This window comes from Salmo salar, chromosome 22, assembly GCF_965601325.2.
Source record: "Salmo salar chromosome 22, fSalSal1, whole genome shotgun sequence".
NCBI classification, from domain to species: Eukaryota; Metazoa; Chordata; class Actinopteri; order Salmoniformes; family Salmonidae; genus Salmo; species Salmo salar.
The window spans coordinates 30,939,612-30,967,542 of record NC_138312.1 but is presented as its reverse complement, the minus strand read 5'-3'; the positions used below and the strand labels follow the sequence as shown (position 1 = coordinate 30,967,542).

Here is a 27,931-nt window from a genome sequence, read left to right as displayed (position 1 = left end):
GGAGGATATTTCAGAAAAAAATATGTACAAATGTATATTGGTGCTGGGAACATCAATCAAGTCAGGACAGAGAAGTAAATGAATCCCGCATATGGCATTGCTGCTCCCAAACATGAATTAATTGTCTACATGTAGACAGAAAATGTGTGTGTTGTTATTATGTAGGGAATTCATATGCTATTGTGGTAGAGACTCCTAATACCCAATGTGGTCATCAGTGGAGACTGCTCACGGGAGGAAGGGGAGGACCATCCTCCTCAGTGAATTTCATAAACATTTAAAATGTAAAACATTAAAAAAAGTTATTAAGATAAAACTATAGTAAATACAATGACATGTCACCAAATAACTGGTTAAAACACACAATTTTGAAAAGAAGGCCTATAGTAGCCTCAACAGCACTCTGTAGGGTAGCACCATGGTGTTGCCGTAGGACAGCTAGCTTCCGTCCTCCTCTGGGTACATTGACTTCAATACAAAACCTAGGAGGCTCATGGTTCTCTCCCCCTTCCATAGACTTACACAGTAATTATGACAACTTCCGGAGGACGTCCTCAAACCTATCAGAGCTCTTGCAGCATGAACCGACATGTTGTCTACCCAATCAAAGGATCAGAGAATTAATCTAGTACTGAAAGCATAAACTACAGCTAGCTAGCACTGCAGTGTATAAAATGTGGTGAGTAGAGACAGAAAGACAATAGTTGAACAGTTTTGAACAAATTACTTTCTTCCAAAATGAAGGAGAAGCAAGAGAGAAATCGAGAGAGAGAGAGTCATTTTTTTCACTTTCAGTTTCACTTACTTAGCTAGCAAATGCAGCTAGCTAGTTTAGCCTACTGAAACACCCTGCTCAAACAGAGGGATGCTATGTTAGCTAGCTGGCTATGACTTTCCAACACAACATTGGAGCTCTTCCAAGTCAAGTTAAGCTTTTGGTTTTACTAATTTATTGCCACCAGGGCCTGCCGGTGTAACTGCTTACTGACTGTACACTAACTTTACTGTATGATTTTAGCGGGTTTACTAACACGTTAGTTATTTTAGCTATGCTGACTATGACGTTACTTTAGCTTATGGTGACAACGATGTGAGCTGTTTGTAGAGGTTTGGCTTGGAAAGGTTTTTTCGCCTGGTCGCATACAGATGATTTGTTGTGCATTGAAGCCCACAAGCAAAGGGAAGAGCAGGAATACAATGTGGCTGTTATGAGAGTGAACTCTGTTACGCGTGATCAGGGGTGTAATCATTCTGTTGAAAAACGTTTCTTAAACGGAAGCAAACGGAACAAAACGGGGATAAACATACCTGAATTTGTCCAATAGAAACTCTCGTTTGCAGCTGTTGGACTAATGATCACAGCCTATATCAGCTAGATGCAGGCAAGAGTGTGTAAGGCGGTATTGAATGTCACTGTCTGTCACCTCAAATTTGTCTCTCGACCTGTGTGCACCTACGTTGTAAACTTTCATTCATAGGCTAGGATGTAGCAACCTCATGATGGGTATATGGAAAATTAGAGGATCATGTAGTAGCCTACTCCTATCGCTGTTACATTGAACTGGGTGAATGGAATATGAATGAGAGTCATCCAATATGCTGTAATACAAATAAGGCCATGCTCATGAAAAGAAAATCGTCCTCCCTCATCCACTGGTGGTCATAAGGTATGATCAAGTTCAGAATACAATCATGAGGATTATACCTCAACCTACACTAAAATCACCAGCTGAGACACTTCTCATACAGTTCAAGACAACTCGTAACCAATTCAGAGGATTTTTGTTTTGTTTAGCATTGTCTGAGTATGATGTTGTTTTATCAGTTCACACAGTATCAGGAAGATTAGTAGTCAGGTAGATTAGTAAAACAACTGTCACACACACTACTGGACTTTTTAGAGTGCCCTCCGCTGATGGAACGAGAGAGAGAGAGAGAGAGAGAGAGAGAGAGAGGAGCAGAAATGGGGTGAAAGGGGATGAGAGATAAAATGGTGACATGACACACAAGACACAACAGGTCAGTCTATGCATGCATGTCTACAATGCAGTTAAGCACAGATGGAGATGGAAATGGGTTCAGTGGACACATACTGTAGAAAGTGAAAGAGATATTTCTTAAGTGCAGAGAGACAAAGACAAGTCTAATGTCAGAGAGTGAGAAAGACAGAGATAGATGGTCACCTGTAGAGGGTTCTTCCTTGTATGGTTGCCAAGTTAGAGAACACCGACAGGTCAGTCAGAGTTTCAGGCCACGACTGGATACTCAGAACGTCTAGCAACCGCAGAAAGTGTTAAAACACAGAACACCTTCCAAACACGAATATATCATATCACTCACACTGCTGCCACTAAACAGACACATGCATTTGAAACTTCAACACACACACATATATATATACACACACACACACACCTGTGATCTCTCTCACAGTTCTGAAGATCTTCAGTTTCTCTGGGTCCAAAGCTGTGATGTTGTTGTAGGGATCACTGTGTATAGAAGATCATCCAACAGAACTAGTGAGGTCCATTGAAAAGTGAACACAAGTTGACATTACTGTGCCATTTTGAATATGTAAACACTTCCAGTCAAAAGTTTGGACACACCAACTCATTCCAAGGTTTTTCTTTATTTTTACTATTTTCTACATTGTAGAATAATACTGAAGACATCAAAACTATGAAATAACATATATGGAATCATGTAGTAACCAAAAAAGTGTTAAACAAATGAAAATATAATTTATATTTGAGATTTTTCAAAGTAGCCACCCTTTGTCTTAACCTGTTGGGGGTAGGGGGCAGTATTTGCACGGCCGGATAAAAAACGTACCCAATTTAATCTGGTTATTACTACTACCCAGAAACGAGAATATGCATATAATTATTGGCTTTGGATAGAAAACACCCTAAAGTTTCTAAAACTGTTTGAATGGTGTCTGTGAGTATAACAGAACTCATATGGCAGGCAAAACCCTGAGAAGATTCCTTACAGGAAGTGACCTGTCTGACAAGTTCTTGTTCTTCTTGGCTCTCTTTAATGAAAACTGAGGATCTTTGCTGTAACGTGACACTTCCTACGGCTCCCATAGGCTCTCAGAAGTTGGGAAAAAGCTGAATGATGTAATTCCAGCCACTGGCTGAAAAACATTAGCGCTTTTGGTAAGTGCTCTATCAGAGGACAATGGGATGGAGGCGTGTGCACGAGTCGACCCCATGTTTTTATTTTCTCTCTCTTTGAACCTAAACACGCCTTCTTGGTCGGAATATTATCGCTTTTTTACATATATACGTATACATACCACCACAGACTGATGCTGGCACTAAAACCGCACTCAATGAGCTGTATATGTCACACCCTGATCTGTTTCATCTGTCCTTGTGATTGTCTCCACCCCCCTCCAGGTGTCGCTCATCTTCCCCATTATCCTCTGTGCATTTATACCTGTGTTCTCTGTTGGTCTGTTGCCAGTTCTTCTTGTTTGTCAAGTCAACCAGCGTTTTCTCAGCTCTTGCTTTTCCCCAGTCTCTCTTTTTCTCGCCCTCCTGGTTTTTACCCTTGCCTGTCTGGACTCTGAGCCCGCCTGCCTGACCACTCTGCCTGCCCCTGACCCTGAGCCTGCCTGCCATCCTGTACCTTTGCCCCTACTCTGGATTACCAACCTCTTCCTGACCTGACCCTGAGCCTGCCTGCCGTCTTGTACCTTTGCCCCACCACTCTGGATTATCGAACCCTGCCTGCCTTGACCTGTCGTTTGCCTGCCCCTGTTGCTGTAATAAACATTGTTACTTCAACACAGTCTGCATTTGGATCTTACCTGAAACGTTATAGTACGAACTGGCCATGACTGACCCAGCAGACTTGGACAAGCTCCACAATGCCATCTCCTCCCAAGGAGCCACCATTGGTAGGCACAAGGAGTTGCTTTGCGGTCTGATGGAAAGGTTCCAGGCCGTGGCCGAATGTCACGACCTAGCTTTGGACGCATTGCGGGAGCAATTCCATGGGATGCCTACTGGCAGCCTACCACAACGGTAACCTCCCAGCCCTTAAGTAACCCGGCTGGTAGCATCGACGTCACCCCGGTTTCCCAGGAACCCCACTTACCTCCACCGGAGTGCTACGATGGAGATTCCAGAACCTGCTGGGCCTTTCTGTGCCAGTGCTCCCTCGTTTTCGAGCTGCAGCCTTCTTCATTCCCCTTGGACCGTTCGAAGATAGCGTACATCATTACGCTGGTGTCCGGGAGGGCACTCGCCTGGGCCACGGTGGTGTGGGTGCAACAATCCGCCATCTGCCTCAGTCTGGAGGTATTCGTGGTCGGAGGTGACAAAAGTTTGACGTGCCGGCGTCCGGGAGAGAAGCTGCCCGGAGGTTACTCCAGCTTTGGCAGGACTCCCTCAGTGTGGCAGACTATGCGGTGGATTTCCACACGCTAGCAGCGGAGGGTGCCTGGAACCCGGAAGCGTTGTTGGACACTTTCCTGCACGGTGTATCGGAGGAAGTAAAGGACGAACTTGCAGCCCGGGAACTACTGACGGATCTCGACTCACTCATCGCTTTGACCATCCAGCTTGATGGACGGCTACGGGAATGTAGGAGGGAGAAAAGGACTGATTGCGGTCCCAATCTCTCACTCAAGGATCCCACCTTGCATCTGATGGACTCCGGAAGTCTCCAGCGTCTACGTCCATGAAAGGATCCGTGCTTACCCGAGTTCCTCCAAGAGTCTCCGAAGACTGCTAGTTTACCTCTTCCCAAGCCAAAGCAGCTCGGCAGGGCTAGGCTGTCTCCAGCCGAACGCGTATGCAGACTTAACACCCAGAGTTGTCTGTATTGCGGTACTGCCGATCATTATGTGTTTACATGTCCCTTCAAAAGATCTAGCTCATTGGTAGGGATGAGTACTCTGGTGGGTCCTAAGGACAATTTAGCTTCTCCCCCTACTTTCCCCCCTCTCCATGCCACCCTGCTGTGGGGCGACCAGTCCAAGTCTCTCCAGATACTCATCAACTCGGGGGCCGATATGAGTCCCTGGTGTCCGAGCTGGGCATCCCCACTCAACCCCTCTCCTTTCCCATGAATGTTAGAGCACTAGACAGGCGTTCTATAGGCTGGGTCACCCACCATACCACCTCCATCAACCTACGAGTGTCGGGAACCACAGCGAGACGATCCAATTCCTGCTAATTGATTCTCCGCAGGTTCCTTTGGTATTGGGATTCTCTTGGCTCCAGTGGCACAATCCCTTGATTGACTGGTCTACTGGTGCCATTGTGAGCTGGTGCCCGTTCTGCTCCGGACCTCTCCGCCATTCCCGCAGTGTGCCAGGACTTCCGGGAGGATTCAGTAAGGCCACTTCGCTTCCGCAACACCGACCGGTACCCAAGGATGTTAAGTCGGATGCGCTGGCACACCGCTATAGCCCCGCGGCTACACCCCAGGAAGCAGAGACATTTTTTCCCCCTGCTCCAAGATCATTAGACCCTTTGCTATTCGTCCTCTGTTGCCCCGTACCCTCCGTATACTTCCTAATTTTCATGTGTCTAGATGTAAACCCATGTCTCACAGCCTTTTGTCTCCTGTTTCCAGGCCCACCCCTCTCCCCTCTCTCATCAACAGCCAACCGGTGTATAGGGTGAGATGTCTCCTGAAGGTTCGACCTTGGGGCAGGGGTTTCCAGTACCTGGTTGACTGGGAGGGTTATGGCACGGAGGAAAGGTGCTGGGTCTCCGCTAGGGACATCCTGGTCCCAGGCCTTTTCTCTGAATTCCAACACCAGTACCCCACTCAACCAGGTATGCGCCCAGATAGGATGTCAGGTGCCGTCCCTGGGGGGGTGTACTGTCACGCCCTGATCTGTTTCACCTGTCCTTGTAATTGTCTCCACCCCTACAGGTCTTGCCCATCTTCCTCATTATCCCCTGTACCTTTTATACCTGTGTTCTGTTTGTCTGTTGCCAGTTCTTCTTGTTTGTCAAGTCAACCAGCATTTTTCTCAGCTCCTGCTTTTCCCCAGTCTCTTTTTCTTGCCCTCCTGGTTTTGACCCTTGCCTGTCCGGCTGCTTGACCACTCTGCCTGCCCCTAACCCTGCTTGCCGTCCTGTACCTTTGCCCCTACTCTGGATTACCGACCTCTGCCTGACCCGACCCTGAGCCTGCCTGCCGTTCTGTACCTTTGCCCCACCACTCTGGATTATTGACCCCTGCCTGCCTTGACCTGTTGTTTGCCTGCCCCTGTTGCTGTAATAAACATTTTTACTTCAACACAGTCTGAATTTGTGTACTTACCTGAAACGTTGTAGTATACCGCCATAAGCAAACAGGAAAACGCTCATCCAGAGGTGGCGCTCCTAGTGGCCGGGGACTTTAATGCAGTGAAACTTAAATCAGTTTTACCTAACTTCTATCAGCATGTTAAATGTGCAACCAGAGGGAAAACAACTCTAGACCACCTTTACTCCACACACAGAGTGCAAAGCTCTCCCTCGCCCTCTATTCGGCAAATCTGACCATAATTCTATCCTCCTGATTCCTGCTTTCAAGCTAAAATGAAAGCAGGAAGCACCAGGGATTCGGTCTTTAAAAAAACTGGTCAAATGAAGCAGATGCTAAACTACAGGACTGTTTTGCGGAGTACACCACATCAGTCATTGGCTTCAGTAAGTGCATCGATGACGTCGTCCCCACAGTGACTGTAAGTACATACCCGAATCAGAAGCCATGGCTTATAGGCAACATTCGCACTGAGCTAAAGGGTAGAGCTTTCAAGGAGCGGGACTCTAACCCGGAAGCTTATAAGAAATCCCGTTATGCCCTCTGACGAACCATCAAACAGGCAAAGCATCAATACAGGACTAAGATTGAATCGTACTACACCAGCTCCAACGCTTTTCGGACGTGGCAGGGCTTGCAAACTATTACAGACTACAAAGGGAAGCACAGCCAAGAGCCCCCCAGTGATACGAGTCTACCTGATGAGCTGAATAACATGAATGAGAGCATCAGTTGTTCCGGACGACTGTGTGATCACGCTCTCCGCAGCCGATGTGAGTAAGACCTTTAACCTCTTCGCTATAGGGGGCAGTATTTTCACGGCCGAATGAAAAACGTACCCAAATTAAACGGCCTACTTCTCGGACCCAGAGTAAAATATTTTCATATTATTAGTAGATTTGGATAGAAAACACTCTGAAGTTTCTAAAACTGTTTGAATGGTGTCTGTGAGTATAACAGAACTCATATGGCAGGCAAAAACCTGAAGATTCCAAGCAGGAAGTGGCCTGTCTGCGAATTTGTAGTTCTTCTTTCTAGTCCCTTTCGAAACTACAGTATATGTGGGGTTACGTCGCACTTTCTAAGGCTTCCATTGGCTCTCTAAAACCTTCAGAAAGCGGATTGAGGCGTCTCCTGTCTCTGGGCAGAGTATAGTAGCACAGTTTGTCAGTGGTCTGCCTGGTGACTAAGAGATTGGATATGCGCGGTCCCGCGACCATGCTGTTTTTTCTTTTCCTCTTTGAATGAATACACTATTGTCCGGTTGGAATATTATCGCTATTTTACGAGACAAAATACCATAAAAATTGATTTTAAACGGCGTTTGACATGCTTCTAAGTACGGTAAAGGAACATTTTGAAATGTTTTGTCTCGATATGCGCTCGCGCGTTACCCTTTGGATAGTGACCTGAACGCCTCTCCTAACATAATCTAATGTTTTGCTTTCGCTGTAAAGCCTTTTTGAAATTGGACAATGTGATTAGATTAACGAGAGTCTTGTCTTTAAAATGGTGTAAAATAGTCGTATGTTTGAAAAATTGAAATTATTGCATTTGAGGGTTTTGTATTTCGCGCCACGTTCTTCCATTGGATATTGGCGAGGCGTTCCGCTAGCGGAACGTCTAGATGCAACATTAACCTCTTACATCTAGACGTTCCGCTAGCGGAACACCTGCTCCAATATCCAACGATAGGCGTGGCGCGAATTACAAATTCCTCAAAAATACAAAAACGTCAATTTTTCAAACATATGACTATTTTCCAGCATTTTAAAGACAAGACTCTCCTTTATCTAACCACACTGTCCGATTTCAAAAAGGCTTTACAGCGAAAGCAAAACATTAGATTATGTCAGCAGAGTACCCAGCCAGAAATAATCAGACACCCATTTTTCAAGCTAGCATATAATGTCACAAAAAACAAAACCACAGCTAAATGCAGCACTAACCTTTGATGATCTTCATCAGATGACACACCTAGGACATTATGTTATACAATACATGCATGTTTTGTTCAATCAAGTTCATATTTATATCAAAAACCAGCTTTTTACATTAGCATGTGACGTTCAGAACTAGCATACCCCCCGCAAACCTCCGGTGAATTTACTAAATTACTCACGATAAACGTTCACAAAAAACATAACTTATTTTAAGAATTATAGATACAGAACTCCGTTGTGCAATCGAGGTGTCCGATTTTAAAATAGCTTTTCGGTGAATGCACATTTTACAATATTCTGAGTAGATAGCCCAGCCATCACGGCTAGCTATTTAGACACCCACCAAGTTTAGCTCTGACCAAACTCCGATTTACTATTACAAAAGTTTGATTACCTTTGGTGTTCTTCGTCAGAATGCACTCCCAGGACTGCTACTTCAATAACAAATGTTGGTTTGGTTCAAAATAATCCATTGTTATATCCAAATAACGGCGTTTTGTTCGTGCGTTCAAGACACTATCCGAAGTGTAAATAAGGGTCACGAGCATGGCGCATTTCGTGACAAAAATTTCTAAATATTCCATTACCGTACTTCGAAGCATGTCAACCGCTGTTTAAAATCAATTTTTATGCAATTTTTCTCGTAAAAAAGCGATAATATTCCGACCGGGAATCTGCGTTTAGGTAAACAGACGAAAGAAAATAAAGCATGGGGTCGACTCGGGCACGAGCCTGAGTCTCACAGTACTGTAACCAGCCACTATCCAAACGCGCTACTTTTTTTCAGCCAGAGCCTGCAAAGCCACGATTCAGCTTTTTGCCGCCTTCTGAGAGCCCATGGGAGCCGTAGGAAGTGTCACGTAACAGCAGAGATCCCCTGTAATGGATAGAGATAATCAAGAAGGGCAAGAAATTGTCAGACAGGGCACTTCCTGCATGGAATCCTCTCAGGTTTTGGCCTGCCAAATGAGTTCTGTTATACTCACAGACACCATTCAAACAGTTTTAGAAACTTTGGAGTGTTTTCTATCCAAAGCTAATAATTATATGCATATTCTAGTTTCTGGGCAGGAGTAATAATCAGATTAAATCGGGTACGTTTTTTATCCGGCCGTGAAAATACTGCCCCCAACCATAACAGGTTAAACAGGTCAACATTCACAAGACCGCAGGGCCAGACGGATTACCAGGACGCGTACCCTGAGCATGCGCTGACCAACTGGCAAGTGTCTTCACTGACATTTTCATCCTCTCCCTGTCTGAGTCTGTAATACCAACATGTTTCAAGTAGACCACCATAGTCCCTGTGCCCAAGAAAACGAAGGTAACCTGCCTAAATGACTACCGACGGTGGTAAGGGTAGGTAACAACACATCCGCCACGCTGATTCTCAACATGTGGGCCCCTCAGGGGTATGTGCTCAGTCCCCTCCTGTACTCAATATTCACTCATGACTGCACGGCCAGGCACAACTCCAACACGATCATTAAGTTTGCAGATGACACAACAGTGATAGGCCTGATCACCGACAATGATGAGACAGCCTATAGGGAGGAGGTCAGAGGCCTGACCGTATGGTGCAAGGACAACAACCTCTCCCTAAATATGATCAAGACAAGAGAGATGATTGTGTACTACAGGAAAAGGAGGACCGAACACATCCCCATTATCGTCGACGGGGCTGTAGTGGAGCAGGTTGAGAGCTTCAAGTTCCTTGACGTCCACATCACCAACAAACGAACATGGTCCAAGCACACCAAGACAGTCGTGAAGAGGGCATGACAAAACCTATTCCCCTTCAGGAGACTGAAATTATTTGGCATGGGTCCTCAGATCCTCAAAAGGTTTTACAGCTGCACCATCGGGAGCATTCTGATGGAATGTATCACTGCCTGGTATGGCAACTGCTCGGCCTCCAACCACAAGGCACTACAGAGGGTAGTGCGTATGGCCCAGTACATCACAGGGGCCAAGCTTCCTGCCATCCAGGATCTCTATACCAGGCGGTGTAAGGGGAAGGCCCTAAAAATTGTCAAAGACTCCAGCCACCCTAGTCATAGACTTTTCTCTTTGCTACCGCACGGTAAGCAGTACCGGAGCACCAAGTCTAGGTCCAAGAAGCTTCTAAACAGCTTCTACCCCCAAGCCATAAGACTCCTGAACATTAATCAAATGGCTACCCAGGCTATTTGCATTGCCCCCACCCTCTTCTACGCTGCTGCTACTTTCGGTTATTATCTATACATAGTCACTTTAATAACTTTAGCTACATGTACAGATTACCTCAGTTACCTCGACACCGGTGTCCCTGCACATTGACTCTGAACCTGTACCACCTGTATATAGCACCACTATTGTAATTTAGTGCTGCTCTTTAATTATTTGTTATTCTTCGGGAATTTTCTTAAAACTGCATTGCTGGTTAAGGGCTTGTAAGTAAGCATTTCACTGTGCGGTCCACACCTGTTGTATTCGGTGCATGTGAGAATTTGATTTGATTTTGATTTGATTGCCTCAAACGCATGAAGAAGCAAAGAAATTCCACAAATTAACTTTTAACAAGGCACACCTGTTAACTGAAATGCATTCCAGGTGACTACCTCATGAAGTTGGTTGAGAGAATGCCAAGAGTGTGCAAAGCTGTCATCAAGGCAAAGGGTGGCTACTTTGAAGAATCTAAAATCGAACATATATTATGATTTGTTTAACACTTTTTTGGTTACTACATGATGCCATATGTGTTATTTCATAGTTTTGATGTCTTCACTATTATTCTACAATGTAGAAAATAGTAAAAAAATTAAGAAAAACCCTTGAATGAGTAGATTTACTGGTACTTAACCTTTTACTGGTACTGTATATATTTCAGTATTTTGTATGTTTATTGGATAGAAAGAGCTAGAGCTGAAAGGTAGGAGAAAGAGTGCTGTGAAAACATTGGGCCAGATTGGAACCTATGCTGGTAGCAATACATCGTACATGTGCTCCAGAGGCAGCTAGACTACCCCAAGCCATGCAATTTTGATAGAATATTGCTGCTGTCACTCACCCTTTAATCCCGGTGACTAGGAAGTGCAGGCTACCCTGGATCTTGGTGCAGTTGATGAAACTGTCAATGTTCTGAGAGTCCACTGTCTGTCTGGAGGCTGTGCCTGTTCCTTGACAAGCTAGAGATGAGAGGAGAGGAGAGGAGAGGAGAGGAGAGGAGAGGAGAGGAGAGGAGAGGAGAGGAGAGGAGAGGAGAGGAGAGGAGAGGAAATAATTAATAAAGCCAAAGTTTCAGAACATGAGTCATAAGGGCATGTTGCTGGAGTAGAAGACTCTCTATAAAGCAATGATAGTTGAAGGGTGTATATATGGGCACCGGACAGCCGGGTACCTTTGGGACAGAGGCCTCCACAAGGCTCACACCTCTTCACTCCTTTCTTCTCCATCTCCGTCTTATAAGAAGGGCAGCTGCTCACACACGAGCTCCCGTCCACCACAAAATGAGCTGAGGAGGAATGTAATGTGAGAGAGAAAGAGTGGGGCAGAGGGACAGGTAAAGGGAGAAAACCAAATCATTAAAATCCATAGGGAAATCCACAGGAAGATTGGACCATGCTAGAACATTTATAGATTGAATGAGGACAATGAGTGAGACATGATGGTCATGGTTATGGCCAGGAGTTGACCAATGAGGGGAAGTGGGTAGAGCATGCTGTGTGTGGACTCACTGGGGCACTGGGCCACACAGATGGAACTGTACTGGTACTTGGCGCTGGGGTTGGGCTCCAGTTTGAAGGTGTGCTTGTTGTAGATGAGGGTCTGGGGACACTGGGGCACACAGGAGCCTGAGTTGTTGAAGTTACGGCAGGCCTGGATAGAGAAAATACACAGTTATATGATACTGTATGCATTGCTTAGTAGTATAGTTTTAACCCATTCATTTCTATGCAATGACTATCAGAACTACTTTTAAGACTTCTTTGCGGTGTGTTTGTGTGTATAGCAAACTCACAAAGCAGTCGGTGTCCAGTGGTCCGGTGCAACCTCCTGCACACTCCATATGACAGCACTCACTAGGACTCCTCCCAAAGCAGCGGCCATTACACTGAGGGGCACACACTGTCTTCGTCACTGGGGGGGCAGAGAAAGAGAGATAGAGAGTACTTTGAGCCAAGCAAACTGACTGAGCTGGGTTGTAGGACATTACATCAGAGCGAAGCTATCTAGTGTTGTCAGAAAATGAGAGCCAGGGGTCAAAAGTGACTCACAGCTCTGGCAGGTGTCATTCCTGGGCCCCCAACATGGACCTCCGCATGCCTCATCACATGGCTCTGAAAAACATGTCAGAAATGTTAGAAAACATAAAAGCTACATCACACAAAACCATAGAAGAAGGCCAGCCTCCCGGAGTCACCTCTTCACTGTTGACATTGAGACTGGTGTTTTACGGGTACAATTTAATGAAGCTGCCAGTTGAGGACTTGTGAGGCGTCTGTTTCTCAAACTAGACAGTCTAATGTACTTGTCCTCTTGCTCAGTTGTGCACCGGGGCCTCCCACTCCTCTTTCTATTCTGGTTAGAGTCAGTTTGCGCTGTTCTGTGAAGGGAGTAGTACACAGCGTTGTACCAGATCTTCAGTTCTTGGCAATTTCTCGCATGGAATAGCCTTCATTTCTCAGAACAAGAATAGACTGATGAGTTTCAGAAGAAAGTTAATTGTTTCTGGACATTTTGAGCCTGTAATCGAACCCACAAATGCTGATGCTACAGATACTCAACTAGTCTGAAGAAGGCCAGTTTTATTGCTTCTTTAATCAGAACAACAGTTTTCAGCTGTGCTAACATAATTGCAAAAGGGTTTTCTAACGATCAATTAGCCTTTTAAAAGGATAAACTTGGATTAGCTAACACGACGTGCTATTGGAACACAGGAGTGATGGTTGCTGATAATGGGCCTCTGCACGCCTACGTAGATATTCCATAAAAAAATCTGCCGTTTCCAGCTACAATAGTCATTTACAACATTAAGAATGTCTACACTGTATTTCTGATCAATTTCATGTTATTTTAATGAACAAAAAATGTGCTTTTCTTTCAAAAACAATGACATTTCTAAGTGACCCCAAACTTTTGAACGGTAGTGTATATAATAGCAGTCCTAGCACTAATCTGAATACATACAGTGCCTTGTGAAAGTATTCGGCCCCCTTGAACTTTTCGACCTTTTGCCACATTTCAGGCTTCAAACATAAAGATATAAAACTGTAATTTTTTGTGAAGAATCAACAACAAGTGGGCCACAATCATGAAGTGGAACGAAATTTATTGGATATTTCAAACTTTTTTAACAAATACAAAACTGAAAAATTGGGCGTGCAAAATTATTCAGCCCCCTTAAGTTAATACTTTGTAGCGCCACCTTTTGCTGCGATTACAGCTGTAAGTCGCTTGGGGTATGTCTATCAGTTTTGCACATCGAGAGACTGAAATCTTTGCCCATTCCTCCTTGCAAAACAGCTCGAGCTCAGTGAGGTTGGATGGAGAGCGTTTGTGAACAGCAGTTTTCAGTTCTTTCCACAGATTCTCAATTGGATTCAGGTCTGGACTTTGACTTGGCCATTCTAACACCTGGATATGTTTATTTGTGAACCATTCCATTGTAGATTTTGCTTTATGTTTTGGATCATTGTCTTGTTGGAAGACAAATCTCCGTCCCAGTCTCAGGTCTTTTGCAGACTCCATCAGGTTTTCTTCCAGAATGGTCCTGTATTTGGCTCCATCCATCTTCCCATCAATTTTAACCATCTTCCCTGCCCCTGCTGAAGAAAAGCAGGCCCAAACCATGATGCTGCCACCACCATGTTTGACAGTGGGGATGGTGTGTTCAGGGTGATGAGCTGTGTTGCTTTTACGCCAAACATAACGTTTTGCATTGTTGCCAAAAAGTTCGATTTTGGTTTCATCTGACCAGAGCACCTTCTTCCACATGTTTGGTGTGTCTCCCAGGTGGCTAGTGGCAAACTTTAAACGACACTTTTTATGGATATCTTTAAGAAATGGCTTTCTTCTTGCCACTCTTCCATAAAGGCCAAATTTGTGCACTATACGACTGATTGTTGTCCTATGGACAGAGTCTCCCACCTCAGCTGTAGATCTCTGCAGTTCATCCAGAGTGATCATGGGCCTCTTGGCTGCATCTCTGATCAGTCTTCTCCTTGTATGAGCTGAAAGTTTAGAGGGACGGCCGGGTCTTCGTAGATTTGCAGTGGTCTGATACTCCTTCCATTTCAATATTATCGCTTGCACAGTGCTCCTTGGGATGTTTAAAGCTTGGGAAATCTTTTTGTATCCAAATCCGGCTTTAAACTTCTCCACAACAGTATCTCGGACCTGCCTGGTGTGTTCCTTGTTCTTCATGATGCTCTCTGCGCTTTAAACGGACATCTGAGAATATCACAGAGCAGGTGCATTTTTATGGAGACTTGATTACACACAGGTGGATTCTATTTATCATCATTAGTCATTTAGGTCAACATTGGATCATTCAGAGATCCTCACTGAACTTCTGGAGAGAGTTTGCTGCACTGAAAGTAAAGGGGCTGAATAATTTTGCACGGCCAATTTTTCAGTTTTTTATTTTTAAAAAAAGTTTGAAATATGCAATAAATTTCGTTCCACTTCATAATTGTGTCCCACTTGTTGTTGATTCTTCACAAAAAATTACAGTTTTATATCTTTATGTTTGAAGCCTGAAATGTGGCAAAAGGTCGAAAGGTTCAAGGGGGCCGAATACTTTCGCAAGGCACTGTATAATTTCTGTGAGTGCTACCATCTACCTCCTGCTATACTCACGTTCAGGCCCGTTCTCGTTGATGATGACTTCAGAGTCTCCATCCTTCACTATGTCCAGCCAGTTTACCTGAGGGGTGTAGCTCAGGAACTTATTCTGAATGATCTGCACCCCTCCCTCCAGTATCTCTGTGGAACACACACACACACACACACACACACACACACACACACACACACACACACACACACACACACACACACACACACACAGGAAGACGCACAATTAGTTTAACAGAACACGTTGGTGACTAACCAAATCAAAACGGGCACAAATGTGTATTTCTCTCTCCACAGTGGCTCCTCTCATCTCTCATGCTACAGTTGGGAATTGAAATTTGAATTTCATTGCACTTCCTGAATTGACTGGAATTGACCCCAATCCTGCTACTGAAGTTCGTATGGTAGTTGGCATGTGGACCATGATAACCATGTTGCTGTTCATGATGATGATGTATATCACTTAAAGACTTATCTTCATCACAATGATAAAAAAAATAATTGTGTGTGTGTGTGTGTGTGTGTGTGTGTGTGTGTGTGTGTGTGTGTGTGTGTGTGTGTGTGTGTGTACCTGTGAGGTGTGTGAGGCCCAGCTCCTTCAGTCCGTGTTGGCCGTCCTTTTGGTAGTTGACGAGGACAGCCAGAGCAAAGCGATCCTCGTACAGAGTGGTGCCTCTTATGACACGGAGCTGGTCCAGCGGCAGCCGGCTGAACTGGTTAATGGCTATGAGGATGTAGCCCGTCACTTCTCTAATAGACTACGGGGGAGGAGAGGTCAGGGAAGAAGTAAAGAGGAAAAGAGAAAGAGGAAAGAAAAAGGTGTTACTGTAGACGGAAACAGGATACGGATATATTCCTCATTGTTGATCTTGGAGAGCTGCAGTGTCAGCAGGCATTTGTCACCTGACTCAATTGAATGAACTACACATCAAGACCTTGATTTGCTCAGTCAGGTGTGTGAGAACTGGGCTGGGGAAAAAAGCCTGCATGCAAATATCCCTCTCGTATGCAGAGTAAAGAACATTTATGTAGTGCAGTGGTTCCCAAATCTTTTATAGTCCCGTACCCCTTCAAACATTCAACCTCCAGCTGCGTACCCCCTCTAGCACCAGGGTCAGCGCACTCTCATATGTTGTTTTTTGCAATCACTGTAAGCCTGCCACACACACACTATACGATACATTTATTAAACATAAGAATGAGTGGGAGTTTTTGTCACAACCCGGCTCGTAGGAAGTGACAAAGAGCTCTTATAGGACCAAGGCACAAATAATATTCTTATAATAATCAATAATTTTGCTCTTTATTTAGCCATCTTACATATAAAACCTTATTTGTTCATCAAAATTTGTTAACTCACCACAGGTTAATGAGAAGGGGGTGATAGAAAGGATGCACATAACTCTGCAATGTTGGGTTGTATTGGAGAGAGTCTTAGTCTTAAATCATTTTCCACACACAGTCTGTGTCTGTATTTAGTTTTCATGCTAGTGAAGGCCAAGAATCCATTCTCACATAGGTATGTGGTTGCAAAGGGCATCAGTGTCTTAACAGCGCAATTTGCCAAGGCAAGAAACTCTGAGCGCAGCCCTATCCATAAATCTGGCAGTGACTTCAGATTAAATACAATTTTCACAGAACCGCTTGTTGAAATTTCGATGAGGCTCTCGGGTTCAGATATCGATAAGTGGACTGGAGACAGGGCATGAAAGGGATAACGAATCCAGTTGTTTGTGTCGTCCGTTTCGGGAAAGTACCTGCGTAATTGTGCACCCAGCTCACTCAGGTGTTTCGCTATATCACATTTGACATTGTCCGTAAACTTGAGTTCATTTGCACACAAAAAAATCATACAGTGATGGAAAGACCTGTGTGATGTCCTTGTTAGTGCAGACAGAAAAGAGCTCCAACTTCTTAATCATAGCCTCAATTTTGTCCCGCACATTGAATTAAGGTGAGGAGAGTCCCTGTAATTGTCACGTCCTGGCCAGTATAAGGGTTAATTGTCATTTTAGTTTGGTCAGGACGTGGCAGAGGGTATTTGTTTTATGTGGTTCAGGGTGGTGTGTTAGTTAGGAGGGCGTTTGATTTATTATTTCCGGGTTTTGAGTTATGGTCTATGTTGATGTATTTCTATGTGTAGTCTGGTTGATCTGTTTCTATGTTGAGTTAATTGGGGTGGACTTCCAATTGAAGGCAGCTGTGTGGTGTTGCCTTTGATTGGAAGTCCTATATTAGTTGGGTGTGTTTGTCTGTGTATTTGTGGGAGATTGTTCCGTGTTTAGTGTGTGTAAACCTAACAGGACTGTCAGTGTATCGTGCGTTCGTGTTTTTGTTATTTTGTATGTTCGTTTTGGAATTTATTAAAAGTTCAAAATGAACCATCTCAACTCTGCTGCATATTGGTCCTCATTTTCCGATTATGATTTCGCCATATCGTCCTCCGACGAAGAAATCCCTGACAGTAATCCTAGATTCAGATCATTCAGGCGAGAAAAAACATCACCCAGATAGGCCAGTCGTGTGAGAAACTCGTCATCATGCAAGCGGTCAGACAAGTTAAAATTATGGTCAGTAAGAAAACTTTTAGCTCGTCTCTCAATTAAAAAAAAAACATGTCAATTCTTTGCCACTTGATAACCAGCGCACTTCTGTATGTTGTAAAAGCGTTACATGGTCGCTGCCGATATCATTGCATAATGCAGAAAATACACAAGAGTTCAGGGGCCTTGCTTTAACAAAGTTAACCATTTTCACTGTAGTGTCCAAAACATCTTTCAAGCTGTCATGCATTCCTTTGGCAGCAAGAGCCTCTCGGTGGATGCTGCAGTGTACCCAAGTTGCGCCGGGAGCAACTGCTTGCACGCACGTTACCACTCCACTATGTCTCCCTGTCATGGTTTTTGCGCCATCAGTATAGATACCAACACATCTTGACCACCAAAGTCCATTTGATGTCACAAAGCTGTCCAGTACCTTAAAAACATCCTCTCATGTTGTCCTGGTTTCCAGTGGTTTGCAGAAGAAGATGTCTTCCTTAATTTACCCAGAGGTGAAAGAAAAGCACACCTATTTAGGCGAGGTGCTGGCTAGCAGAGTAGAACACTTAAAAATTAAAGAAGAGCCGCACACTCTAGGAGCTCAGATGCAATAATTTAATAACCTAATAACCAACGTTTCGACAGACAAGCTGTATTCATCAGGGTATAATTCCTTAATTGACCCCCCATAAACGTAACGGACATATACCAGGAGCTGGGCCAGGACCGCCACGTCTTTTGACTCATCCAGCTGTAACACATATAATTCACTGGCTTGTATGCGAAGCAGTAATTGTTTCAAAACATCTCCTGCCATGTCACTGATGCGTCGTGAAACAGTGTTGTTTGATGAAGGCATTGTCTGTATAGTTTTTTGGCCTTCTCCCCCAGCATTGTCCCAGCCATATCTGTGGCAACAAGAAGAATTAAGTCCTCCACAATAGTATGGGGCTTGCCTGTCCTAGCCACTCGGTAGCTCACCATATAAGATGCTTCTAGCCCCTTCTTATTAATGGTATCTGTTGCTTTTATACATGTCTTACTACTCGAAAGTCTTTATTCTCTCTCAAAAAACGAATGTGGCTTATTTTTTAAATTGTCATGTTTCGTTTCTAAATGTCTGCGCAAGAGTGAAGGTTTCCCGCGAGAGAGTAACGGTTAATGTGATTGGATGTTCATTATTTGACTAGGCTACCTGTATTTGACATTGTGTTGTTATTTCACTGAACACTAGATGGTTTAGTTTTATTTTTGGTAGTGAAACGAGGCTACTCAGGCGAGAAAAAAACCTCACCCAAATGTATAGCCCCGTTGGAAAATATAAATGTACTGTTTGAAAATGTGAAGAATTGTTTTTATTTCTTTATATATATTTGTAAAAATGTGAATCACATTTTTATTTTGCGTATCCCCGACGGCATTGCGTACGCGTGCCCCAGTTTGGGAATACCTGATGTTGCGGATCATGTACTGCATGGTAGCCTGACATCTTAATTCTAAAATTCAACAACTTTGACTATAACATCACAACAGCCCTCTTATTCTCTCACTCATCAATTGTTTCCATGACAGCCGTAACATTAGCTAACTACAGTACAGATGTGGGATCTTAATTTGATCACCCTGTTGCAGGAGAACTTTCCTGAAATGCAGGACATGTAAAACCTAGTGTATTTGAGGTTTAAAAAGGCTTTTGAATGTATCAACTCCTACAAAAAAAATGTCCATTAATTATAATCCACATAATTTTCCTCCGGGGCGGTCCGCTGACCAAACTGGCTAAAATTAAGATCCTACACCTGTGCCATGACAGTTAAACTAGTTACAGGCAGAGCCATATACAGTATATGGCTCTGTTTACGGATAACTAACTGGTTTTCATGGCTTTGTGTTAAGTTACCATGGCTGTGTGATCAGTTACCACAGTGCTAAAGGTTTCAACAGGGGAATGTAAGAGGACTCATTGTGTACAGGAGACAGTGACATCATCCACAAGAGACAAACAATGATAAAATCTCTGTGTTGTTCTCTGTGCCCCAGAGGGAAGTGTGGCCTGACATGTCTGATTGTGTGTTTAGTGTTGGCACTATATATATAGACTTCTATGGACTGGAGTAGATGATACATACTCCTGATGCAAGACACACACACACACACACACACACCACACACACACACACACACACACACACACACACACACACACACACACACACCCCCCCCCCCCCCCCCCCCCCCCCCCCCCCCCCCCCCCTGTTGCCATTCATCCACCTGTTCATCCCCTCACCTGTAGAAAGGTGAAGTCCCTCCAGTGTTCCATCATGGTGATCTCCAGGTTACCCATGACGATCTCACAGCCACTGTACATCTCCTTCATTAGCGTGTACTGCGTCTGTGAACTTCCTGTCACGCTTAGTGCATTTTGGGTGCCGGAGCATATCACTGGGGGAAAGATGGGTAAAGACAGTTCTTCAGTTTTAAGGACTTAAATTCAAAACTCTAGGCTATGTTGTTGTTGTACTGATGCATTTTGTGTAGTTTTGATGTAACACATCAGGTCACAACTTACATTCAAACTCTGACTATGACTAATACATGTTAGTGCTAGGAATAATAAATAACTTATTCACTCTCCCTTCTCATTCCCTTTAGGCTAGTGCTACATATAATACAGTGACTGACTGTCTCTGGGGCAGACCTACAAGGCCTTGTTTATTGTGGACTGTAGGAGTCCAGTCCTTTTCCCTTTCAACGTCATTGGAACTGAGACTGTTTTGCTAATCAAATCTTAGCCAGATGTCCAAAGAGAGAGAGAGAAAAAGTGAAAGAAGGAGAGAGGAAGGAAGAGAGGCTAACTCTGGATAATAACATGTGTTTTTTTAATTGTACAGTGAGGGAAAAAAGTATTTGATCCCCTGCTGATTTTGTACATTTGCCCACTGACAAAGAAATGATCAGTCTATAATTTTAATGGTAGGTTTATTTGAACAGTGAGAGACAGAACAACAACAACAAAAAATCCAGAAAAACTCATGTCAAAAATGTTCTAAAATGATTTGCATTTTAATGAGTGAAATAAGTATTTCACCCCCTCTCAATCAGAAAGATTTCTGGCTCCCAGGTGTCTTTTATACAGGTAACGAGCTGAGATTAGGAGCACACTCTTAAAGGGAGTGCTCCTAATCTCAGCTTGTTACCTGTATAAAAGACACCTGTCCACAGAAGCAATCAATCAGATTCCAAACTCTCCACCATGGCCAAGACCAAAGAGCTCTCCAAGGAGGTCAGGGACAAGATTGTAGACCTACACAAGGCTGGAATGGGCTACAAGACCATCGCCAAGCAGCTTGGTGAGAAGGTGACAACAGTTGGTGCAATTATTCGGAAGAAACACAAAAGAACTGTCAATTTCCCTCGGCCTGGGGCTCCATGCAAGATCTCACCTCATGGAGTTGCAATGATCATGAGAACGGTGAGGAATCATCCCAGAACTACACGGGAGGATCTTGTCAATGATCTCAAGGCAGCTGGGACCATAGTCACCAAGAAAACAATTGGCCGTGAAGGACTGAAATCCTGCAGCGCCCGCAAGGTCCCCCTGCTCAAGAAAGCACATATACATGCCCGTCTGAGGTTTGCCAATGAACATCTGAATGATTCAGAGGACAACTGGGTGAAAGTGTTGTGGTCAGATGAGACCAAAATGGAGCTCTTTGGCATCAACTCAACTCGCCGTGTTTGGAGGAGGAGGAATGCTGCCTATGACCCCAAGAACACCATCCCCACCGTCAAACATGGAGGTGGAAACATTATGCTTTGGGGGTGTTGTTCTGCTACGGGGACAGGACAACTTCACCGCATCAAAGGGACGATGGACGGGGCCATGTACAGTCAAATCTTGGGTGAGAACCTCCTTCCCTCAGCCAGGGCATTGAAAATGGGTCATGGATGGGTATTCCAGCATGACAATGACCCAAAACACACGGCAAAGGCAACAAAGGAGTGACTCAAGAATAAGCACATTAAGGTCCTGGAGTGGCCTAGCCAGTCTCCAGATCTTAATCCCATAGAAAATCTGTGGAGGGAGCTGAAGGTTCGAGTTGCCAAACGTCAGCCTCGAAACCTTAATGACTTGGAGAAGATCTGCAAAGAGGAGTGGGACCAAATCCCTCCTGAGTTGTGTGCAAACCTGGTGGCCAACTACAAGAAACGTCTGACCTCTGTGATTGCCAACAAGGGTTTTGCCACCAAGTACTAAGTCATGTTTTGCAGAGGGGTCAAATACTTATTTCCCTCATTAAAATGCAAATCATTTTCTAACATTCATGACATGAGTTTTTCTGGATTTTTTTATTGTTATTCTGTCTCTCACTGTTCAAATAAACCTACCATTAAAATTATAGACTGATCATTTCTTTGTCAGTGGGCAAACGTACAAAATCAGCAGGGGATCAATGACTTTTTTCCCTCACTGTAGTTGCTGTTGCTGTTCCATTAATATTTTTCTGTATATATCAATAAGTTATTTATTCACAGATTCACAGATAGATATATCTCTAAGAACAAGATATACTGTGTTGGGTTTGATGGGACATTGACCTTTAACTAACTAGAGGTACTGTAAATAGACCATGTTGTCAAGTTAATTTGCTCTTTTTACATGTTGTCTATGTGCTGTGTTCCTATGCTCTCACAATTATCTGAAATAAATGTTCAGCATTAAATCTGGAGACTGTGAGTCACACAGACATGAGCTAGGAGAGTGTTAACAAGTACTAGTTAATTCGCTTCACACAGGAAATAACAATCAGTAAAAGCTTGCAGGTGATTCTGGAGAGAGTAGCATAGTGTGTGATAACAGTCCAATGAGCAGGACCAGACGTCATAAAGCAGAGATAGTAGACACTTTATTGTGTTTGTGAAGGAGAGAGAGAGAGCAAGAGAGAGACGAAGGACAGGGGTTCAAATAGTGTTAGGTTCAGAGTGAAATTATAGTTTCTTAAGGTTCATCACAATATTTCCCTGTGAATGGATGTTAGAGAAAGAGAGAGGGGGGGGGGGGGGGGTCACAGGTGCTGACTCTAGTCTGAGGAATGTGAACACACACAGAGCCAGACAGTGTACACTGACTCTACCTTGTTAGAGGGTCAAGGGACATTCCTGAACACTAACTTAGCAGCATGCTACATTAGACCAGTGCTCTTCTATCCTGGTCCTGGACACCCACAGGGTTGCACATTTTTGCTATAGCCATGCATTTGCATACATGTGCAACCTGCATTGTGAGGTTGCATGAGAGTAATAAACATGTAAAAAACAAGGATCAGAAATTCTTATATAATGAATCACCAACTAGATCCAAGGTGTACAAGTTACAGTCAAGCACAGTGTACTGTAGGAGTTCTGTTCAGCTCAAATTGGATCATGGACTTTGTGCAATGTATACACATTTGGTCATTGGAAACCCATTAGACTGTAATTATATTCTTATGTGTACATTTCCCAATGAGAACCATGTTATCACTACCCCACCTACGCTGGGAGAAGCCTGAGCTGGGTGACTGCTATCAGTAGATGGCTTAAAGCTGTTGACACTCAACCAGTTCAATTGCCTGTTGAGAAATAGTCCTGTGCACATGCACATGTACACCCAGGCACACACAATCACGAAAGTATACAATCACCACACAAACACTAATGTGTATGCAAGCACAATAATTGAACACAAAGAAATGAAGAATCCATGTATACCAGGTCATCAGATGAAAAAGAACACACATACAAAATGTTCCATCACAGTAATTGACATTAACACACACACAAATACACAGACAGGCAGAGCAACATACATGTTCAAATATTGTTGCTGGAGAAGTGAAGAATCTGATTGGGCTGAGTAGGTGGGTTTCGCTGGTATTGAGATACTTTCAGTATTTGCAGATGGCAGACAGAGAGAGATGGAGAGGGGTGGAAGAGTTCACAGAAAACTCACACACAGTAACCTAACATGCTTGGAAACATTACTGCCATAGACAGTAACCTAACATGCTTGGAAACATTACTGCCATAGACAGTAACCTAACACGCTAGAAAACATTACTGCCATAGACAGTAACCTAACACGTTTGAAAACTGCCATAGACAGTAAACTAACACGTTTGAAAACATTACTGCCATAGCCAGTAGCCTAACACTCTAGAAACATTACTCAGTCCTGGATTAGTTTTAGTTGTAATTTTTATTCATGTTTCCAATGTTTCAACACTAAAAAAGTGGAGTGGAAAGAAAATGGGAAGAAAAGAAAGACAAGAAAGAAAAGAGGGAGGGAGGAGGAGATAAACACGTTTTATAAAGTGATATAAACGGTGGATGAGGTAAACAGAAACTTGGCTCGGGACACCAAGAGACTACCGCATACCTTAGAGGTCTATTCACACACATGCCTCACTGAGATGTATGTTTCTTATTGCTTTGGTACTATTTTCACAAGTATATGCTGAATTTTAAAAACTCTTAGTACAAAACTCCAAACTAGTGACACTTGTAACGCAGCCAGTCTTAAATTAAAAACCTTTCATTGTGCATTGATTTTGTTTGTAAACATCTTTCACCACACAACCATTGATCCAAAATATAAATTTACTGTGAAATATAATGAGTATGGTATTGATATTGTATTACAGCACTGTACGACCTAGAAAAACAAGCATTTCGCTGCACCTGCTGTAACATCTGCTAATCTTTGTACGCAACCAAAAAACTTTGATTTGTTACATAATAGTCATCATCATAGTAGTACATTCGAGTATATATCATACTTTTTATGTTTGGTATTTTGGAATTTTGGTCCACAGAAAACATGAAACATGACATAATACAGAACATTAATAAACAAGAACAGCTCATGGACAGAACTACATCAATTTAAAAATGGCACACGTAGCCTACATATCAATACATACACATAAACTATCTAGGTCAAATAGGGGAGAGGCGTTGTTCCGCGAGGTGTTGCGTTATCTGTTTTTTGAAACCAGGTTTGCTGTTCATTTGAGCAATAAGAGATGGTAGGGAGTTCCATGCAATAATAGCTCAATAAAAACTGTATGCTTTCTCGAATTTGTTCTTGATTTGTGGACTGTGAAAAGACCTCTGGTGGCATGTCTGGTGGGGTAAGTGTGTGTGTCAGAGCTGTGTGTAAGTTGACTATGCAAACAATTTGGAATTTTCAACACATTAATACTTCTTATAAAAAAGAAGAAGTGATGCAGTCAGTCTCTCCTCAATTCTTAGCCAAGAGAGACTGGCATGCATAGTATTTATATCAGCACTCTGATTACAATGAAGAGCAAGACATGCCGCTCTGTTCTGGGCCAGCTGCAGCTTAACTACGTCTTTTCTTGCAGCACTCGACCACACGGCTGCACAATAATCAAGATAAAGTAAAACTAGAGCCTGCAGGAATTGCTTTTTTACAGACAGACCTCTCCCTATCTTTACAACCATTGAATCTATGTTTTGACCATGACAGTTCACAATTACATTTTAGTCATAAGCAGACACTCTTCTCCAGAAAGACTTATAGTAGTGAGTGGATACATTTTTGCACTTTCCGTTACTGGTACAATTCATTACCAGATGCAGCTGAGTTATAGAACTTAGGGAATGATTTATACCAAATACAATGTTCTTAGTTTTAGAGACGTTCAGGACCAGTTTACTACTGGCCACCCCTTCCAAAACAGACTGCAACTTTTTGTTAAGGGTTTCAGTGACTTCATTAGCTGTTGCGTATATGCTGATGCGTATATGGTTGAATCATCAGCATACATAGACCCACATGCTTTGTTTTCTGCCAGTGGCAGATCATTGGTAAAAATAGAAAAGAGTAGAGGGCCTAGAGAGCTGCCCTGCGGTACACCACACTTTACATTTTTGACATTAGAGAAGCTTCCATTAAAGAAAATCCTCTGTTCTATTAGATAGATAGCTCTGAACTCACGATATGGCAGATGTTGAAAAGCCATAACACATACGTTTTCTCAACAACAGGTTATGGTCAATAATGTCAAAGGCTGCACTGAAATCAAACAGGACAGCTCCCACAATGTTATTATTATCAATTTCTTTCAACCAATCATCGGACATTTGTGTCAGTGCAGTACATGTTGAGTGCCCTTCTCTATAAGCATTCTGAAAGTCTGTTGTATTGTATTTGTATTTGGTCAAACACAATTTTTTCCAACAGTTTGAAACCTTAATGACTTGGAGAAGATCTGCAAAGAGGAGTGGGACAAAATCCCTCCTGAGATGTGTGCAAACCTGGTGGCCAACTACAAGAAACGTCTGACCTCTGTGATTGCCAACAAGGGTTTTGCCACCAAGTAGTAAGTCATGTTTTGCAGAGGGGTCAAATACTTATTTCCCTCATTAAAATGCAAATCATTTTCTAACATTTTTGACATGCGTTTTTCTGGATTTTTTTGTTGTTATTCTGTCTCTCACTGTACAAATAAACCAACCATTAAAATTATAGACTGATAATTTCTTTGTCAGTGGGCAAACGTACAAAATCAGCAGGGGATCAAATACTTTTTTCCCTCACTGTACATCATTTCTCAATTTGCAGTAATTCAGCCAGTCAGATGTGCAGCCAGACTTAATAGCCACTCTTTTTGCCCCATCTCTTTCAACCATGTGTTTTTCAATTCCTCATCAATCCATGGACCCTTAACAGTTCTAACAGTCAGTTTCTTAACAGGTGCATGTTTATTAATAATTGGAAGAATACATTTTATAAATTCATCGAGTGCAGCGTCTGGATGCTCCTTATTAATCACATTAGACCAACAAATATTTTTAACATCATCCACATGAGAGTCACAGCAAAATCTTTTGTATAATATCTTATACACTATTTTAGGCCCAGCTTTCGGGAACTTTGTTTTTCCTGGATATAGCCACTGTATTGTGATCACTGTATCCAATGGGTATGGATACAGCTTTAGAACAAAGTCCTACAGTATTAGCAAAAATGTGATCACTACATGTGGATGATCTTGTTTCTGTAGTATTTGTAAACACCCTGGTAGATTAATAACCTGAACCAGATTCCAGGTACTGATTACAGTGAGAGGCTTGTACTTTACAGACATGTATTTTAATTATGTAGTTCTCAAAAATAATATGAGCATTGCATTGTAAAAGACAATGACTTAATATGAACATGTATTGCAATGTGAAACATGTATTTCCAGATGAAACACTGATTAAGTTTGGTAAAAAAGTGAGTGTAGGATTTTGCACTTAGAGTTTTGAAAGAACTGCCCTTTTGATGATCTGTTTTGAGTTTCGTACTAAGAGTTGTGAAAATGTACCACTTACTGGTGAAAATTGCATCAGTGATGAAAAAAAACGGTACTATTGTTCTCTTCCCACAGGGTATTATTTGTGATAGATGAAAATGGTAAATATTCACTGTAAGGGGTACAACTACCTGTGTTGCGAAGGGAACACTAGTGTTGACTGAGAGGTTCACATTGAAAAGTTCAGGGGTTTCACAATAACATGCCTCACTAACAGGTGCGACAACATTTTTTTGTGACGTATCCGTAAATAAGAACAGGTGTCCCTCTAGTGAAGCAGTAAACACTGAGAGGATTACCTGTAAGGCACAAATTGTTTTGTGTGGGTAGTTATTGTGCAATTACAAAGAAGGAGATTAAATCAAAGCTATAAATACATTTTGGAACCATTTAAATAATAATAATAATATTGCGATATATCGTCAAAAATAATATCCTGATATATAACTGTATCGGTTTTTCCCCTATCACAGGAAATAACCAAGCTTTCCTACCTCTCTATTTCACAGACCTGACACCAACATCTGCAGTATAAAACCTGAACAGGTAAATTGTTTGTTTTTTTATTAACCAAAAATAATGCACATTCTACAAGGGTGTGCATCATAATTCAATTAAGGTCTTTACCAGAAATCACAAAATTATCAATCATTGAAGATAAATTTGTGTCATGTAACAAGAATGAAATGATTCAGATAAATATGCTACAGTCACAAACATCTGAGCATTAGAATAGTCATGCCAGGAATGTCAAACCTCACACACACCACACACACACACACACACACACACACACACACACACACACACACACACACACACACACACACACACACACACACACACACACACACACACACACACACACACAGACAAACATACAAACATCTGAGCATTAGAATAGTCATGCCAGGAATGTCAAACCTCAACACTCACACACACACACACACACACACACACACACACACAC

At 42.9% G+C, this 27,931-nt stretch overlaps 2 protein-coding genes across 3 annotated transcripts in view; one reads left to right on the top strand and one right to left on the bottom strand.

Annotated features, from left to right (window-relative positions):
* Positions 1–27,931, top strand: part of LOC106583223 (FKBP prolyl isomerase 11) — a 45,320-nt gene that overhangs the window by 3,040 nt on the left and 14,349 nt on the right. The window contains exon 2 of the mRNA XM_082967476.1: positions 27,471–27,507. Within this exon, the coding sequence (XP_082823602.1) occupies positions 27,471–27,507 (37 nt within the window). The remainder of the gene's footprint in view (positions 1–27,470; positions 27,508–27,931) is intronic.
* LOC106583220 (receptor tyrosine-protein kinase erbB-3) overlaps positions 1–27,931 on the bottom strand; it is a 45,365-nt gene that overhangs the window by 15,426 nt on the left and 2,008 nt on the right. For both annotated transcript variants that reach the window (XM_014167141.3, XM_014167142.3), the window contains exons 2-11: positions 19,884–20,038; positions 15,628–15,814; positions 15,060–15,185; positions 12,476–12,538; positions 12,220–12,338; positions 11,936–12,077; positions 11,599–11,712; positions 11,269–11,386; positions 2,416–2,489; positions 2,184–2,274 (exon numbers count right to left, since the gene is read on the bottom strand). In XM_014167141.3, coding sequence (XP_014022616.2) covers positions 2,184–2,274; positions 2,416–2,489; positions 11,269–11,386; positions 11,599–11,712; positions 11,936–12,077; positions 12,220–12,338; positions 12,476–12,538; positions 15,060–15,185; positions 15,628–15,814; positions 19,884–20,038 — 1,189 coding nt within the window. The remainder of the gene's footprint in view (positions 1–2,183; positions 2,275–2,415; positions 2,490–11,268; positions 11,387–11,598; positions 11,713–11,935; positions 12,078–12,219; positions 12,339–12,475; positions 12,539–15,059; positions 15,186–15,627; positions 15,815–19,883; positions 20,039–27,931) is intronic.